The sequence below is a fragment of the Sebastes umbrosus genome, chromosome 17 (genome assembly GCF_015220745.1).
Source record: "Sebastes umbrosus isolate fSebUmb1 chromosome 17, fSebUmb1.pri, whole genome shotgun sequence".
Classification (NCBI taxonomy): Eukaryota; Metazoa; Chordata; class Actinopteri; order Perciformes; family Sebastidae; genus Sebastes; species Sebastes umbrosus.
This window is the reverse complement of record NC_051285.1, coordinates 1,649,719-1,667,105: the sequence shown is the minus strand read 5'-3', so window position 1 is coordinate 1,667,105 and position 17,387 is coordinate 1,649,719. Positions and strand designations below refer to the sequence as shown.

The 17,387-nt window shown below is 42.7% G+C and overlaps 2 protein-coding genes across 3 annotated transcripts; both read left to right on the top strand.

The window, feature by feature from the left end:
- The first annotated feature begins 17 nt into the window (after positions 1-17).
- On the top strand, positions 18-5,547 carry LOC119475475 (G protein-activated inward rectifier potassium channel 3-like). 2 transcript variants are annotated; one of them, XM_037748218.1, is made up of 4 exons: positions 18-553; positions 2,480-2,693; positions 3,571-4,768; positions 5,174-5,547. In XM_037748218.1, exons 2-4 carry the CDS (start codon positions 2,517-2,519, stop codon positions 5,368-5,370), a joined length of 1,572 nt encoding a protein of 523 aa, XP_037604146.1. In that variant the 5' UTR covers positions 18-553; positions 2,480-2,516; the 3' UTR covers positions 5,371-5,547. The 2 variants fall into 2 exon arrangements, with proteins under 2 accessions (XP_037604146.1, XP_037604148.1); XM_037748220.1 differs by lacking the exon at positions 18-553 and having other exon boundaries at positions 2,350-2,693.
- Positions 5,548-6,554: 1,007 nt separating this feature from the next.
- On the top strand, positions 6,555-17,058 carry pom121 (POM121 transmembrane nucleoporin). Its single transcript, XM_037748545.1, has 13 exons — positions 6,555-7,287; positions 9,354-9,563; positions 9,723-9,872; positions 10,050-10,130; positions 10,248-10,419; positions 10,510-10,598; positions 10,679-10,758; positions 11,481-11,602; positions 11,702-11,801; positions 12,226-12,501; positions 12,677-14,566; positions 15,140-15,244; positions 15,546-17,058. The coding sequence occupies exons 1-13, from the start codon at positions 6,707-6,709 to the stop codon at positions 15,644-15,646; spliced, it is 3,957 nt and encodes a 1,318-aa protein (XP_037604473.1). The 5' UTR covers positions 6,555-6,706; the 3' UTR covers positions 15,647-17,058.
- Positions 17,059-17,387: the final 329 nt, after the last annotated feature.

Genomic DNA, 17,387 nt, shown 5'->3' with positions numbered 1-17,387 from the left:
TATAGCATCTCCTATGAAGGAAATGCATATCAATCAGTGTGCTCATTTGGCTGAGAAGCAGAATGATTTAACTGCAAACTACTGGAAGATGTGCGGGAAAACCTTTTTCATGTAAACTCCTGATGAGTTTAGTTGACAGTCAGACCTCTTCTCTCTCTCCACCAGGGAGAACATGTAGTTAGTTAGGACCTTTTTATTGTCCACAGTGTGAAAATGTGTCTTTTGCTTCACCATATTTTGTAAAAAAAAAAAAAACAATACAGGACGATTGACGAGAACAAACATCAGTCACATGATTTTTTTTTTTTATGATAATAGGCCATAGAATTAAAATAAAATGGGAGAAGGTTTAGATGTTTGTGAAATCTTAAGTAGGCTATGAAGCATTCTGATTGCATGAAAGCAAAACTAAGGAGGAGACAAACAGCTGGACGGCAGCACCTCCTCTTCTTCTTCCTCCTCCTCTTCCTCCTTCAGCTGATCTCCGACTCCAACATGAAAGTTGAGTTCTGGCAGCAGCAGCTGGATTCATCTGAAGATATGCTCCATACAGGTACGTCATTATTTTTTATCTTTTTGTAATGATGGTAGAAAAAAGTTGAGATGTGTAAAAAATATGTTAAAACAGTATTTTTAATATAAAAATAAAAGATTGTTTTTGCACTTTTAAACTGTAAATCAGGAGTTTAGTTTTCTGATCTTTTAACATTTGAATCAGTGACTAACTGAATGTCAAATTATCAAAACAATTGCTGATTAATTAAACGAGTGTGTGTGACACAAATGTGACAATATGCATACAATTAAACATATGAAGAACAAAATCTTCCATATAATGGATGAATATTTATTTATTATTTATATTTTATTATTTACTTGGGTTTAAATTAGGCTTTTCTTTCAAGGAAATTCATATTTTCCCTATTAATTAATTATTAATTACTATTATTTCTTTCCAGGAAACTTTTATAGTTAAAAAAAAATTAGGAAATGACACTTCTTTAAAATAGCGTTAATGTATTTAACAATATTATTGCATTCTGTTGCACATTTATCATTATCAGGCAGTTATTACGTTTATTATATTAATATTATTGTAGATGTGTAACGTTTGACCCGAGGAGCATTTTCGGACTTATGTCTGTTAACTTTGATTTAAAAAAGGTTATATATAAATACAAGTTTTTTTTTTTTTTTGTTTTCTTGTTTTGTTTCTCTTCTTTGAGGTGTTTATTTATAAAGTATAGCACATAACCTCATTTTGTGTTCACTTATAGATTACTAATTAATTTTGAATAATTAAGACGAATGTCTGATGTTTCTGTAAAGATGTTTTCTTGCCACTCGTGTTTTTTTATATGAATAAAACATATTCCATCCTCCATATGTCAGGAGATGCTAAATCAAAACAAATGCACCCGTACAAGTAGATAAAAACACTGAGATTTTGTTTCTTCTGTCTGTTTGAGAGGACATATTCAATCCATGCACATCTGCACCACACATCTGGTTCACATGTGTGTATTCAGAAAACACATGTTGTGTGTGTATTATTGTTGTGTGATACAATAATCACAACACAGTTTTAAACACATCTGGACAATATACTTTCTCTCTAAGCCTTCTTCTGGAGAATACAGTCGGTAATCTGGTCAAATCCATCCTGTTCTTTGGGTGTTTCTTAGATTAATTTCGAGGATTAGTGATAATCCCTACATGTGTAATAACTGATCAGCCCTCTTCAGACAGGCGAGGCCTCATGTTGTGGGAGTAAATTTGGTACGTCATCGTACATCCTCACAGTTCGATCTCATCTATAGATCTGGAGTGATGTCAGGGATTTGTTCTTGGACGTGCAGCAACATATTTAAGATAAGGAATGAGAGGTTGAGAACATTTTAAAATACTGTACATGTTGCATTAAATGATTTATCACTGGGTTCTTCATCCATCTCCACAAACCCTCGTAGAAGTATTGAAGCGGCACTAACAAGAAAGATTTAGTTGCCTGTTAAAAACTGACATATTAACTTCATTTTTCTTAATTGATGTGAACTAGATGAATGTGTAACAACTTGGGGATTTTTATTTTTTTATTCTTCTATTCATTTTTGTTGGTATTTATTTATTTTTCGTTGCGATTTATTATCACTATTTATTTAGTTTCTCTTTATTTATCTTTTTTTCTTTCTCTATTTAGGTTTTATTTATTTTTGTTTATTATTATTCCTATTCTACTTTTTTATTGTTTTATTTCTATTTTCTAACTTCATCTCTCATTTTTATTTTATTTATTTATTTATTTATTCTTTTTCAATTCCTTTTTATATTTATCTTCTCTTCTCTCCTAATATAAGTATAAACAATATTAGTGTGTCTTGAAACATGTGACTGTGCTGTACGACTGTACCTGTTAAAAGGAAATTTAAAAAAACAGACATATTTGACATAATTCAATTTAATTTCGTTGCCCAAACAGAAGCAGAACCCGAAGAGGACTCTCGAGGACGTCAGCGATGATCTCCACTGTGATGTGCAGCAGAGAGACGCTACAGAACGTTAACAGTCCCATCAGGACCGAACCTCGCAGGAACACCATCCCCCCAACGCAGACCGTCACTGCTAAACACCTGCTGGCCTACCTGCCCCGACCGCAGTCTGAATCAGTGCGTTTCACTCCGTACGCCTACAAGGTACAGCTGTCTGTTATTATATGATGTCCCACTTTTCTTACTAATAACTTTTCTTACTTAAAGAGGACCTATCGTGCTTATTTTCAGGTGTATTTTGGGTTTCTACTAGAACATGTTTACATGCTTTAATGTTCAAAACAACGCTTTATTTTTCTCACACCAGCTGTGTTGCAGAAGCTCTTTTCAACTAGTCAGTCAGTCAACCGGATCAAACTCTTTGGACTCCACTCCAGCTCCGCTCTAACTAGCTGTGATTGAGGGCATTCCAAACTAGCCGCTAGGCAGGTATTATGCAAATGTGTTACTTGGTGACATCACCACGTTACGTAAGAAAAGGCAGGAATTACATCAAGGCATTTCAGGCAGTTCAGGAGCAGTGCTCCTCGCGGTTAAAAAAATAAATTTAAATTAAAATAAATTTAAATTTAAATTAAATTAAATTAAAATAAACTAAATTAAATTAAATTAAATTAAATTAAATTAAATTAAAAGTTAAGGCAAAAACCTGCCGCATGGAACACCCGTGTAGAGCCGTGTCCAATGGTGTGATGTCACTTTGGCCGTGCAGTCTCTCGTGGATCAAGTTTTGATTGCTAAAAAAAAAAAAATACATAATACAGACGGAAAATTTGCATTAAAAGTTCCTAAAACTCGAGGAAACCCATCTCTGATGCAATATTCACAGGAAATAATCTGCTGAAAATTCATCCAAATTGCTCGATTTGCACAAACTTCCTGCAGTTCTTGCATTCACTATTTTGGGTTAATTGTACAGTTTGTCAGTTCTTCTGTACTGTTATTGTTATGCATTGAATATAATATGAAATATCCATAATATGTCACACTGAGTATTATGCGTTGTTCTCCTTCCTTTCAGGCTACAGCTAAATCCACTGTTGCAGCCATGATGACCACAGAAAGATCCTCTCTCATCCACAACTTGAACTACGCTAAGTGCTCGTCACTTCCGCCGTCCCAGGAGGCCTCTCCCTCCCAGAGCCCCTGCAGCCTGTCCTCTCACGCTTTGACTTTGGCTGAGCGAGAACCGCCGCAACCGCACACTGTCCAATCAGCTCCTCTAGAGGAAGCGCCAAAGCCTCAGCGTGCGCATCGCAGCAAAGGCCTCAAGCGTTTCAGCTCCCGGTGGCAGTCGAGAGGCTCCACCGCCAGCAACAACAACATTCCCGTCTCTGCGATTGAGAAGCTGAACGGCGCAAAGAGTCACAAGAAGCGCTGCAAGCTGCTGGGCGACCAGCACTCGTCGCACGTCGCCGCCAGCAATCAGCGGCAGCGTTACATCACCAAGGACGGCAAGTGCCAGGTCAATCTGGGACCGATTGCGGACAAGAGTCGCTTTATCTCTGATATTTTCACCACATTAGTGGACCTCAAGTTCTGCTGGTTCCTCCTCGTCTTCACTATGTGCTACATTCTCATATGGGTGGCCTTCGGTGGGATCTACTTCTTCGGTGCCTGGTTGCGTGACGACATTGCACACGTTAACGACCCACAGTGGAAGGCGTGCTACCAAAATGTGGACAGCTTCCTGTCAGCCCTGTTGCTGTCGTTAGAGAGCCAGAGGACCATCGGGTACGGTTCCAGGATGGTGACCGCCAACTGCTCCGAGGGCACGGTGCTCCTGATGGTCCAGTCCATCCTCGGCTCCATCATCGACGCTCTGATGGTGGGCTGCATGTTCGTCAAGATCTCCCGGCCGCAGCAGAGAGCCCAGACGCTGATCTTCAGCAAGCACTGCGTCATATGCGAGCGTGACGAGAAGCTGTGCATGCTCTTCCGCATCGGCGACCTGAGAGCGAGCCACATGGTGGACGCCAAGATCCGGGCCAAGCTCATCAAATCCAGGCAGACCAAGGAGGGCGAGTTCATCCCGCTGGAGCAGTCGGAGATCAATCTGGGCTACGACACTGGCGGCGACAGGCTACTCCTGGTGGAACCGCAGACCATCACCCACGTCATCAACAAGAGCAGCCCCTTCTGGGAGGTCGGCTCCGAGCGTTTGAAGAGGGAGACCTTTGAGATCATCGTCATCCTGGAGGGCATCGTGGAAGCATCGGGTTGGTAGAAGTGTTTTTAAGTTGTGCTACATTTTCAGATCCTTTTCTTTCCTGAAAGAAAGAGTTGTCGAACAGTTAACGGAGCAGTGTGTCTGTCCGACTTCTGCTGCTCCTAAAGTAGTGTTATTATAGCAAGGATAATCTCTGAGTGAGGCGAACGGCGTTACCACAGTGTTGGGAAGGGAGGAGTGAGCAGAGAGGTGCTCAGTTGGTTGCAATCTGCAACCACACCACTAGATATCACTAAATCTTACACACGGTCCCTTAAAATGTTGGCCAAGTCTGGATGGAAGGCCAGAAATGCCGAGTCCGACCCTCAGATGCTGTTCCGAATGTATTTGTCAGGTCTTTTTCCAGTACAGTGACTTTTAGCCGACTCCTCTGATCTGCTGTGTTGTGTTGCAGGTATGACGTGCCAGGCGAGGACGTCCTACACCGAGGACGAGGTCCTCTGGGGACACCGATTTGAGTCGTGTATTTCTCTGGAGAAAGGGGCGTTTCGTGTGGACTGCAGCGCGTTTGACAAAACCTTTGAGGTCCAAATGTCCGGACTCAGCGCAAAAGACATCAAAGGAACGAGAGGTTGTGTTTTAGATAATTAAGGCTAAATAAACGCTTCTTGTAACAACCATACTTTCAAATTATAACAACCATACTTCATGAATAATGATCTCAGGGCTGCCATAATTTATGTTGTTCTGTTGTGTGTATAATAATAATAATGTTTTTATTATAATCCATGTTACATTATGACATGTTTTATGTTGTGTTTGATTAAAATAAACATCCTGCTGAAGCCAGTTGTCTGTGGTCATTTCTGGGCTGTTGAAAAAATATTCTTAACTCACTTACTTACTGGCTTTTTCTGGACCTTTCAACTCCCAGAGGGTTCAAAATGGTCTTCATTCAGCGAATGGAACTGTGGTTGTCGTAGTCGTACCATCAGCAAAATCCTGTCATTATTTCTTTTTCCGACTTTTTTTTTTCAGATACTTTTTTACGGACATTTTTTCAGACTTTTTTTTCCAACATATTTCAAACTTTGTTTTTCAGACTTTTCTTTCAGACTTTTTTTAGACTTTTTTTCCAACATTTTTCAAACTTTTTTTTTTCAGAATTCTTTTTCCGACTTCTTTTTCAGATATTTTTCAGACATTTTTTTACGGACTTTTTTTCAGACTTTTTTTTCCAACATTTTTCCAACTTTTCTTTCAGACTTATTTTTCAAACTTTTGTTTTTAAAATTGTTTTCAGACGTTTTTCAGTCTTTTTTCCGACTTTTCTTTTACGGACATTTTTCAAACTTTTTTTTTCAGACTATTTTTCCAGATTTTTTTTTCAGACATTTATTTCAGATATTTTTCAGCCATTTTTTTTCCGGACATTTTTTCATACTTTTTTTTCAGACTTTTCTTTCAGACTTTTTTTCTCCAACATTTTTCAAACTTTTTTTTTCAGACTTTTTTTTTTACGGACATTTTTTCAGACTTTTTTTTCAGACATTTTTCAAACTTTTTTTTACGGACATTTTTTAGACTATTTTTCAAACTTTTTTTCAAAAATGTTTTCAGACATTTTTCAGACTTTTCTTTTAAGGACATTTTTTCAGACTTTTTTTCCCCAACATTTTTCAAACTTTGTTTTTCAGACTTTTTTTTCCAACATTTATCAAAAATGTTTTCAGATATTTTTTTCCCCTTTTCAGACATTGTTTAGACTTTTTTTCCAACATTTTTCAAAAAAGAATAAAGAATAAAGAACGAAAGAAAGAAAGAAGAAATAAGAAATAAGAAAGAAAGAAAGAAAGAAAGAAAGAAAGAAAGAAAGAAAGAATAAATATAGAAATAATAAATAAAAAAACTAAAAACTGTGTGACCTCCAGACCGGAAGTCGGCGCTGCTGCGTCATCAAACCGCCGAACAGCGTGGTCAGAGTTGCATGATGGGATATGGAGTCCTGCGGCGGCGCGCTGCCGCCATGTCACCTAGAGAGAGACGGTTAGCGCTGCTCTCTGCTCTCTGCGTCGCTGGCCTCGCTCTTTATTACTACATCCCTACTTTCCTCTGCTTGTCGTTAATCCTCGCGGGGTGTTGTATCGTGTGTTACTATCACAGCGGAGCACAACCGCTGCTTCCCGCCAGGCTAGGCCTCCTCGATCCCCGGGCTCGCGTGAACGTCCCTGCCGCGCTCCGGCGCTGGTTGTCGGGTTGGAGGGTGACCGGCGTGTCGGTGGCGGAGTCCCCTGGAGGGAGAGTGAAAGGCGGCTACAGGAGCTTCAGAGAACCGGGGGTTTATCACAGAGAACCGGGGGTTTACCGGAGGGAGACGTTACAGAGTGACTCGTTCCTGTTCAGCCCCAGAGATCTGCTCATGGGGAGTTACATCGGGAGACCGGAGAGTCCACCGGCCGGAGAGATGAGGCCGAGAGCCGGCAGGAACACCCGGGAGCTGCTGCGGGAGAGACTCTCCAGACCCAACCACGCTGTCTACACACCCAACAGGAGGCTCTCCTTCACCGGGTAAGATCACTACCACACCACGCTGCCTACACACCCAACAGGAGGCTCTCCTTCACCGGGTAAGATCACCACTAAGCCACGCTGCCGGTACCATCAGGAGGAGGTGGTTTGGCGGGTTTTAATGTTAATTATTAACTCATAAGTCTTTATCAGCACACTCACATGAGTGATAGTCAATAGAGACAGAGACATTTATGGAAAATACACCAATATTGTCAATTTGTGAGCCATTATAATGAGTGGAAACTTGACTTCTAGTTAATATGAAACATGAAATACATCAACATGCCTCATATGTTTGGTTTGCTCCATTAACAACATTGTAATATATTTATAAAATACAACAACACACTTTTACATCATCACACTCAAATAACCAAACATATATTTAGTAGCTGTTTTTTATGGATATTTGATATTCAACAGAGATATTTCTGGAAAATACACCAAATACACCAATATGGTCAATTTGTGAGTCATTATAATGAGTTGAAACTTGACTTTTAGTTTATATGAAACATGAAATACATCAACATGCCTCATATGTTTGGTTTGCTCCATTAACAACATTGTAATATATTTATAAAATACAACAACACATGTTTACAGGGATAGACCAATACATTCATGGATTTTATATCTGGAAAATACACCAATATTGTCAATTTGTGAACCATTATAATGAGTGGAAACTTGACTTCTAGTTAATATGAAACATGAAATACATCAACATGCCTCATATGTTTGGTTTGCTCCATTAACAACATTGTAATATATTTATAAAATACAACAACACACTTTTACATCATCACACTCAAATAACCAAACATATATTTAGTAGCTGTTTTTTATGGATAATTGATATTCAACAGAGATATTTCTGGAAAATACACCAATACATACACCAAATACACCAATATGGTCAATTTGTGAACCATTATAATGAGTGGAAACTTGCCTTCTAGTTGATATGAAATACATCAACATGCCTCATATGTTTGGTTTGCTCCATTAACAACATTGTAATATATTTATAAAATACAACAACACATGTTTACAGGGATAGACCAATACATTCATGGATTTTATATCTGGAAAATACACCAATATTGTCAATTTGTGAACCATTATAATGAGTGGAAACTTGGCTTCTAGTTGATATGAAATACATCAACATGCCTCATATGTTTGCTTCAAATAAATCCATGAATTTATTGGGCTATCCTTGTAAAAGTGTGTTGTTGTATTTTATAAATATATAACAATGTTGTTAATGAAGCAAACCAAACATATGAGGCATGTTGATGTATTTCATGTTTTATATCAACTAGAAGCCAAGTTTCCACTCATGAAATCAATGAATTTACTGGTCTATCCCTCTAAAAGTGGTTGTTGTTGTTGTATTTTATAAATACATTACAATGCTGTTAATGGAGCAAACCAAACATATGAGGCATGTTGATGTATTTCATCTTTTATATCAAGTAGAAGCCAAGTTTCCACTCATTATAATGGCTCACAAATTGACAATATTATTATATTTTCCAGAAGTGTTTCTGTTGAATATCAATCAAGAAACAGCTACTAAATCTATGTTTGGTTATTTGAGTGTGATGATAAAGATTTTTTCAAAGACTTAGGAGTTAATAATCAACATTAAAACTTACAATATGTTGAAATTGTTGGCTGTGCATGTTTGTATGACTCCCAAGGTATTTTTCTCCAACAACAGCAGCCTCAGAGGATTATTATACCATGAAGCCACAGGAGTAAAGTATTGTTTGTTTGTTGATGTGATTACATTTTCTAGTTTAAGTATCTATTTTCTAATCTTTATTACCTGTCTCAGTCTTGATAAAGGTTGGGACTATGGTGCTTGGTGTGTGTCAGGGCCTTAAGAGTTGTATAGGGAAGGCTTTGTGACTGAATCACAGAGTAATATATGGAGAGCTGAAGTCACAAATTAGGCTCTGTATGAAAAATGTATACATCTTGGTTGTATATTGGTAAGTGAATGCAGGTAGCATGTATCTACTCTTGCATTATATTGTTTTTTTCCTCCTCAGGGAGCCGCCGGGCTCAGGGAGCAGATTCACCATCACCCCCCAGCGTCACTATCCCCTGCAGCAGCCGGGCGTCTCATCAGTGGGAGTCCTGCCTCCTGTCAACTGGGATGGCTTCAGGAAGAAAAACATCCTCAGTCCCCGCAACTCCCAGACTGTCCTCAGCCCCGTCACGGTGAAGATCGCCCGGCCCGACCACCACAGCTCCCCCAGGTCTCTACGTTCATGTCCAACACTTATTCTGCCGTCATACTAGACTAGCTAACGTTTGATATACAGATAGTGGTGTTGTTGTGCTCTGCTGTGGCCTTGCTGTTTGAATGTTAACACTGACAGGAGCTTTTTTTTTTGTCACCGGTTGTTGTTTTTTAGTTTGGACCATCTGAGTTGTGCAGGGCTCCCGAGGGCCCCGGTGGACCCCTGCTCCAGAGAAAGTGTCCTCAAGGTATTGAAGGAAAGCCGCAAGAGAGAAGTGGAGGAAGAGGACAGAAGCTTCACAACTGAGCAGAAAAGCAAAAGAAGGTACGAAGCTGAAAGGAGATTCTGATGCTTGCAAGCTTCTCTGCTGGCACCAATTACCTTCTTACAGTATAAGTAACTTTAGGCTACAGTTAGGCTCAACTAAGTGCTATTTGGGATGTGTTTTGCACATTCAGTCAGTTGAAGTGTGATGCATGTTTGTAATTTTCATTCCCTAAGGCGTAACGACAGCGGTGGAAGTGCACACTCTGCTTTTGAGCCTCTTCTGCCCAACGGGACGCCGTCACAGCTGGTCCCTAAGTGAGTTCAACTTTTCTCAAGTGGCGACAGACTGTCAAATCTTGTCATCTTTGAGTTTTACCGACACTCTGTGATGTATAGTGTGGCTGTCTAAATGCTTTCCTTTCCTTCCTCCAGGCCAGGAACCCTGAAAAGAGGGATGACCTCACTGGCGGAGGATTCGATCATGAAGAGGTCTCGCTGCTCCTCCATCAGCTCCGGTAGTGGGGTCCATGCCCCGAGAGGAACCCCAGGCACCATGAGAAACCCTATCCAGAGCTCCTACAGCTCTACACTAGGCCTCAGCCAGGTAAGACTTAACCTGCTGCGTTAAACTACACATGGCTCTGCAGAGATAAAGTGCAGTTGTTGAGCTTTATCTCGATGTTTCCCGTCACAGTGGAAGAAGCGGTCAGCACCCAGCTCCCCTCTGTCCAGCCCCGGATCATCTCGCTGTCAGACTCCAGAGGGAGTCTCCAAAAGACCCAGGTATGTCTCTGCTTGGTTCCCTGCTAGTCATCCACATTTAATCTAATATCACAGTTTATAACTTTTGGTTTCGTTACCAGAGAGGACGACGGGCTGTCTCCCAGCTCAGCTTCCTCAGTGAGGTCGGACCAGACGGCCTCCGACAAGGCACCTGCTACTTGTAAGTCCCATTTATCTCCAGTCTTGTGTGGTAAACAAAGGACTTCCTCACGCTCAGAAGTGCAGCTCTGTGCAGCAGATTATGCAAATATTGACAGAACATATTAATTAATAGTTAAAGCTGCTTTACCCAGTGACAATTAGAGGCTACTGAAGTCATTTCCTATCACACAAAGTCAGTTTTATATATATTCATCCATTCTAGACACATTTTTGTATCACAGTTTCCAACATGGAGTTAACCTGTGTGAGACTCTTCTACTCTAAACCAGATTAACTGCAGTATCCCCGTGTTAAGCTGTTGACATAAGATGCACATCAAGCATTGTGTTACATAAATGGTTTGTCGGATGTATACGCTGTTGGTCACACTTTGTCTCCTACGAGTTCAACGGGGTACCAACAGCTAGGGATGCACTGATCTGCACTCACGGCATATACTGATGGTCTCCTTTTCACACATTTAAAATCTCTACGTGGAACTCTTTGGATCATTTTGGTCAGAGGTCAAGGGAAACTGAAAATGGCCATGCCGGTTTTTCCCTCGCCTAAATTTGGCGAATGAATTACTTCATACCGTGGCGATACTAGATCTACTTAACAATGTCGGATCAGTGCATCCCTACCCAAAAGCTTTGAGTTTGTTATATAGAAGTAGACACTGTGTTGCGTCTTTTAGTTGAATTTAGTTTCATTGTCCTTTTTTATTTGATGATGTTGCAGCCAAGCAGACTCCAGTCCTCAAGATCCCAGTCCCTACCTCCACAGACTCTACTGGGAGCGGTGGGAAGAGAAAACGTAAGATCCAGCTGGTGTCCAGCCACCGGGACGATCAGATCTCTCTGGTAAGGAGTGCCACATTGTCAGACTTCATGCTTTATATAGTCATGTGTGACGGTGACCTAGATTTCTCTACTTAACTCCCGGTGCTCGCTTATTTGCAGCCCCCGCCTCCAGAGCTGGGCTACACCATCACTGCGAAAGACCTGGATGAAGAGAAAAAGGCTGCGCTCAGCAAGATCCAGAAGGTCCTGGAGACGCCTGGTGAGTGGAAGCAGCCACATGAATACACCATTTAACTCTTCTTCTTTAACTTCTACACTGTGTGAGTCAGGTTGCACTGTTACCCCGTGTAGACCGCGATCGTATCAGACACGTTTTTCACTCTGTACGTCTGACGCTTTCATTTTAATATATGCAGCTGTCTACACCGTCTCAGCTGCGTCTCAAGGGCTTCAAGTCTATTTTTTTTATCGATAATATACATGTAAACGCAAGGTTGATAGCCAATAAACACTACTAATTTACTACATGTTTTAGGGTTTTATCATTAGAATTATTAAACTTTTATCATATTATCTTTTTCAGAGATGATGTTAAAGTGATTTCTCTTATTTAGGACCATTAAACTTGACTAGACTCGTGTGGCTGCCTGTCTGACATCCCTGTTGATTTTGTCCTTGTTTAGCTCCGGAGCCAGAGAAGTCCATCTCTCCCCCAGCCACCACTTCCACCCAGCCGGCCCTCTCTACCAGCTCCACCACCGCCACCACCCTGAGCAGCCTTCTGGCAGCTCCTCTGCCCACAGTAGACTCCAGCTCTGCCATCCCAGTCATCAACCTGGATCCCAGTCCAGGCATCAGCGTCAGCACGGCGCCTGTGGCCTCTAACCCGCTGCTGGAGGCTCTGAAAATGAAGATCATCATTCCTGCTAGCTCCACATCTGCTGCCAACACAACTACAGGTACGATTGCTGAACTGGAGTGTAAAGTCGTGTAATAAATCTTAATATTGATTCGCGATACTTTAAGGTTTTTCTAACCTAAAGATAAAGCTTGACCCATATTCACTTGGTTCCATATATATATCATGACATGTATTGATCATCCACATCCTGTTTGTTTGTTTTGTGCCTGTAGTGTCTGCATCAGCCACGCCGGTACAACCCAGTGGCTTAATCCTGAAGATTGCGACTCCAGCGCTCACCCCACAGCTCCCTCCTGCCTCCCAGTCTCAGTCCTCCTCTGCAGGTGTGGATCAGCCCTCTGCCTTCACTCAGGTGCTGGGTCAGGTCTCCAGGGCCTCCAGCGGCACTCCACCTGTTACAGGAAGCGGCCTGTTTGGATTGGCGAGTCAGATCGGCGCCCCCGCTGCTTCCTCAGCCGCCAACTTGTTCACTACTGCTGCGCCTGCTCCAGCTAGCAGCATTGCGTCAGTCGTTAATACCAACCCTCTGGCTTCAGGGTTCAAACCCATTTTCTCCCTCACCACCACCCCCACCTCCGCCGCAGCAGCTACATCATCAGCCCCGGAGAGCAAACCTGTCGAAAATTTCAAACCCATCTTTGGAGCTGCCACCACAGGTGCTGGCTTTGGACAGCCTCCACCGTACACAACGAGCAACCCAGCTTCTACCGTTTCTTCAAGTAGTACATCCTCAATGTTTGGATCAACAAGCAGCACCACCGTTACACCATCTCTTTTCCCTGGCTTGACCAACACGCCCACATGCATGGCCTCCACCGGCTCCACCACGCAGCCTGCAGCATCGCCAGCTGTGAAATCCCTCTTTGGAAACTGGTCTACACCATCCACAACCAGTACCAGCTCAGCCTCAATGCAGGCCCCTAATACCGGGAGCACATTTCAGTTTGGAACTGCTCCCACCACTACCACCGCCGCTGCTGCTGCTGCTACCACAACCAGCAACAGCGGCTTCACGTTTGGTGCCATGCAGCCAGACCCTCAAGCAGCCAACCAGAAGGCATTCGCCTTTGGCCAGGCAGCACCCAGCCAGAACACAACCACTGCTTCATTTGGAGGTTTTTCCATGACCAACGCAGCCCCCACTACTACTGCTGCTGCTGCAGCCACCACGCAGTCCACCTTCGCCTTTGGAAAGTCGTCGTTTCAAGCACCGGCAGCGCAGACGACCTTTGGCTCCTCAGCGGCACTGGCGGTGCAGACAACCTTTGGCTCTTCGTCGGCACCGGCAGCCCAGACAACCTTTGGCTCCTCGGCGGCACCGGCAGTCCAGACAACCTTTGGCTCCTCAGCGGCACCGGCAGTCCAGACAACCTTTGGCTCCTCAGTGGCAACAGCAACGCCGTCAACCTTTGGCTCCTCAGTGGCAACGGCAACGCAGTCAACTTTTGGCTCCTCAGCGGCAACAGCAGCCCAGACAACATTTGGTTCCTCCGCGGCAACGGCAGCCCAGACAACATTTGGCTCCTCAGCGACACTGGCAACACAGTCAACCTTTGGCTCCTCAGCAGCAACGGCAGCGCCGTCAACCTTTGGCTCCTCGGCTGCACCCGCAGCGCAGATGACTTTTGGCTCCCCCACGACACCGGCACCAACTTTTGGCTCCTCCTCCTCCGCAAAACCATTCTCCTTTGGAGGCGGCGTGGCAACATCATCCACACCCGCCCCTAACACCGCCCCACCCCCCTTCCCTTTTGGCTCAGCTGTTGTCACCACAGCAACCAGCTTTGGCACCCAAGCCAAACCAGCATTTGGAGCCAGCTCCACTGGTTTTGCTTTTGGTGGCACCACCGCTCCCTCGGCCGCACCCAACTTCGGTGCAGCAACCCAGACTCAGAGTGCCTCCTCAGCCGGCTTCACATTTGGCGGTGCTGCTCCTCAGCAGGTTCCCGCCGGCCCCGCTCAGACAGTACCCAGTGGATTTAACTTTGGTGCTGCTGCTGGTATGCCGTGCCCCCAGTTTGGAACACCAGTCCCCAATAATCCTGCACCGCAGATGGGAAGCTTCAACTTTGGGGCTGCTGCTACTGACAAACCAGCTTTTGGTAAGGTTTATTTTTATCTTGTTTATATTTTAAACCGAGGTAGTGATATTTCTCAATGAGTTAGAAACACAATTTTGGCTTTCACAATTAATCAAACTTGAGTATGGCATTTGCAGATAGACAAATCCTCCTTTTTTTTCCTACCAACACTCTAATTTTTGTCAATAGTCCAGGTTTCCCAGTAAAGAAACAAACGTGGTGTATCCCACGTTTGCAGTGGAATGAAATTAGCACCTGCCAAATACCGGCTAAATGTTGGCTGCGGCTGGTAAACAAATTCAGGTCACCTGCCACCATGGCAGTTTCCTTATATTAAGAAATATTATTTTTAAAAAGCAACTCTAAAGCCTAAATTAAATATAGTTATGGATTAAGGTTACATGATATATTCCAAAATTCTACGGTCTGGTGAAGTGATGTAGATTTCAGAAGTGGCAGACAAAATAAATTGAGTGTCCAGTAGAAATGTTCAGTGACCTGCCACAGTGTCAGGTGAGGTAAACGGTTAATTTCAGACCCTGCGGCCGGTTGTGTGTTTGGTTTAATCAAGTTGTGTGCTGCTTTTCTCTGCAGGGACGTCGACCCCATCCTTCGGCCAGAGTGCTGCTGCCGCTGCAGGTCCAATTCCCTTTGGAAGTCCTGGAACTCCAGTCCAAGGCTTCAGCGCTGTTCCTTTTGGTAGGTCGTTAATGCAACCGTGACTTTTCAGGCCATGCTGCGAGTGTCTTTACACAGCAGTGCACAGGTAAAAGGCGTCTCATGTGAGTTGTGTGGCTGCTCTAACCTGTTAACATGGACACCGAAATAAAAAACAACAGGTAACGCAGCCGCCACGCGCTCCTGATGTTCCTGGTGTGGACAAGCCGTTACAGATCTGTCCATTAAATCAACTATCAATTAGTCAACAAAGTTGTATGAGTTGGTCGAGGGCAGCTCTAATCCTTAGAAATGACATGTTGTGTGTGTTTTATGCCATCAGGGTCTCCAGCGACTCCCTCCTTTTCCATTGGAGCCGGATCGAAGCCATCTGGAGCTCGCCAGAGGCTGCAGGCGAGGAGGCAACACAACAGGAAGAAGTAACCTGCTGCACGTGTCCAGCACCGCTTTCAGAGGACTTCAGCCGTTGCTGCTGTTGCTGCTATGGTTAATCTGGCTAACATTGCTCTGTTCTAAGCCCAACACCCCCCCTTCCCCACCCAACAAGAACAAGAACCAGGCCCCTCTGCTTCCTTCCCCTCCTCCTCCCGTGGGTTGTGCTGGCCCCGAAACGTTGTGTTTGCAGAGGAGTTAGAAAGAGCACACCGGAGTTAATGCTGCCTGGATGACTACATGACCCAGAGAGAGGGAATGTAGCAGTGAGGAGAATCCGTAACGATGTACTATACTTGAAGAGAGAGACGATTGAATAGTTTGATTCTGAACAAAAGCATATCCAAAGTTGTTTTTTTTCCTTTACAGTATGTGGACACTCCCATCGGTTCGTCTTAAGGAGAGAGAGTTGAGTCAGGCAAAAGACATGGAGCTCGTGGCTCAGACATTTATTTTTTTACGTGAAGCGCTCACTGGTTTGTATGTTACGGAGTATCTGAGTACATTATCTGAATGTGAGTGTGAATAGGATGTGAAACGCACAGTTGATTCAGATGAGGTACACAACACTTTGCAGTGTAAATGTAAAGTTATGAGACGTTTGCTTTTTAAATTATTTTTTTAATTGGCTCTCTGACCCTGTTAATGAATGATGTGTTTCTGCACACAGGGCGACTTAGTAAAATGTCTTAATGTAGTTAGTGCAGACCTTTGTGTTCTTGTTTCTCTGTGTCATTGCAAGCATTCCCAGAGTCCTCCCATGGACGGCCTTTTCTTTGTCTGAAAGTGATTGCCAACACTGATGTAATTAGCAGGATTGGTATATGATTAGGATGTCTACTCAAAACCAAAGCCAACTCTTCAACTTCATGCCTGTGAAAAGAATCTGTGATCTTTATCTCCTCTTTAAACTCTTGAGATGCGTTTGTTTTGTGCCAGACTACCTCTCTTTACTCCAGGCACTGAATCTCTGTTACTTCACTGAAAAACAAATCTGACTTAGATCGTACCTTTAACTACTGTTAATGCAGATGTACCTTTAATAAGTACAAAGCAACACATTATCCCATCAGATTTATTAAAAACACAGTGTGTCAGATTGCTTGGTAATTACAGAAATCCTCCCTGTGCTGCAGAGGGTTGTTCTAGTCTCTGATGTCTCTTACTTGCACCAGGAGGTGAAGGATTTTGTCAAACAAACATGACAGTGAACCCGTTGATGTCGGCAGTCAGTTATTTTCCTGTTCTCAGTAATAATCACCTCTTCTTGTGAAAAGTGAGCAGTATCTGATGCAGTTTTTTTTGGATGGTTAATTTTGAATAAATAAAAACAGAATTTTGGACGTGGATGTTCCAGGAAGAACATTTTAACCCTTCAAGGTCCCATTCTTCTACTTACTGTATATCCAGTTGAGTTTTTCTGTGTCCCAACTCCATACTAATATTAGTAGTTATTGCAGTTGGTACTAGGGCTGCACAGTTAATCTAAATTTTAGATCAATTCTTTCATTTTTTTCCAATGAAAATAATGATGTGAAAATTAGCATTCTCTCAAATATCGCAATTGCAATATTGGTCAAAAATAATCGCAATATCTTTTCAAAATCGTGCAGCCGTAGTTGGTTTACAAGAGATCTACATACTTTTACTTTTTAGTACAGTTTTATACTAACAGGAAAAGGCATATGTACAGAAGAAAGTCAAACTACGACTTTAAAATGTCATTGATAAT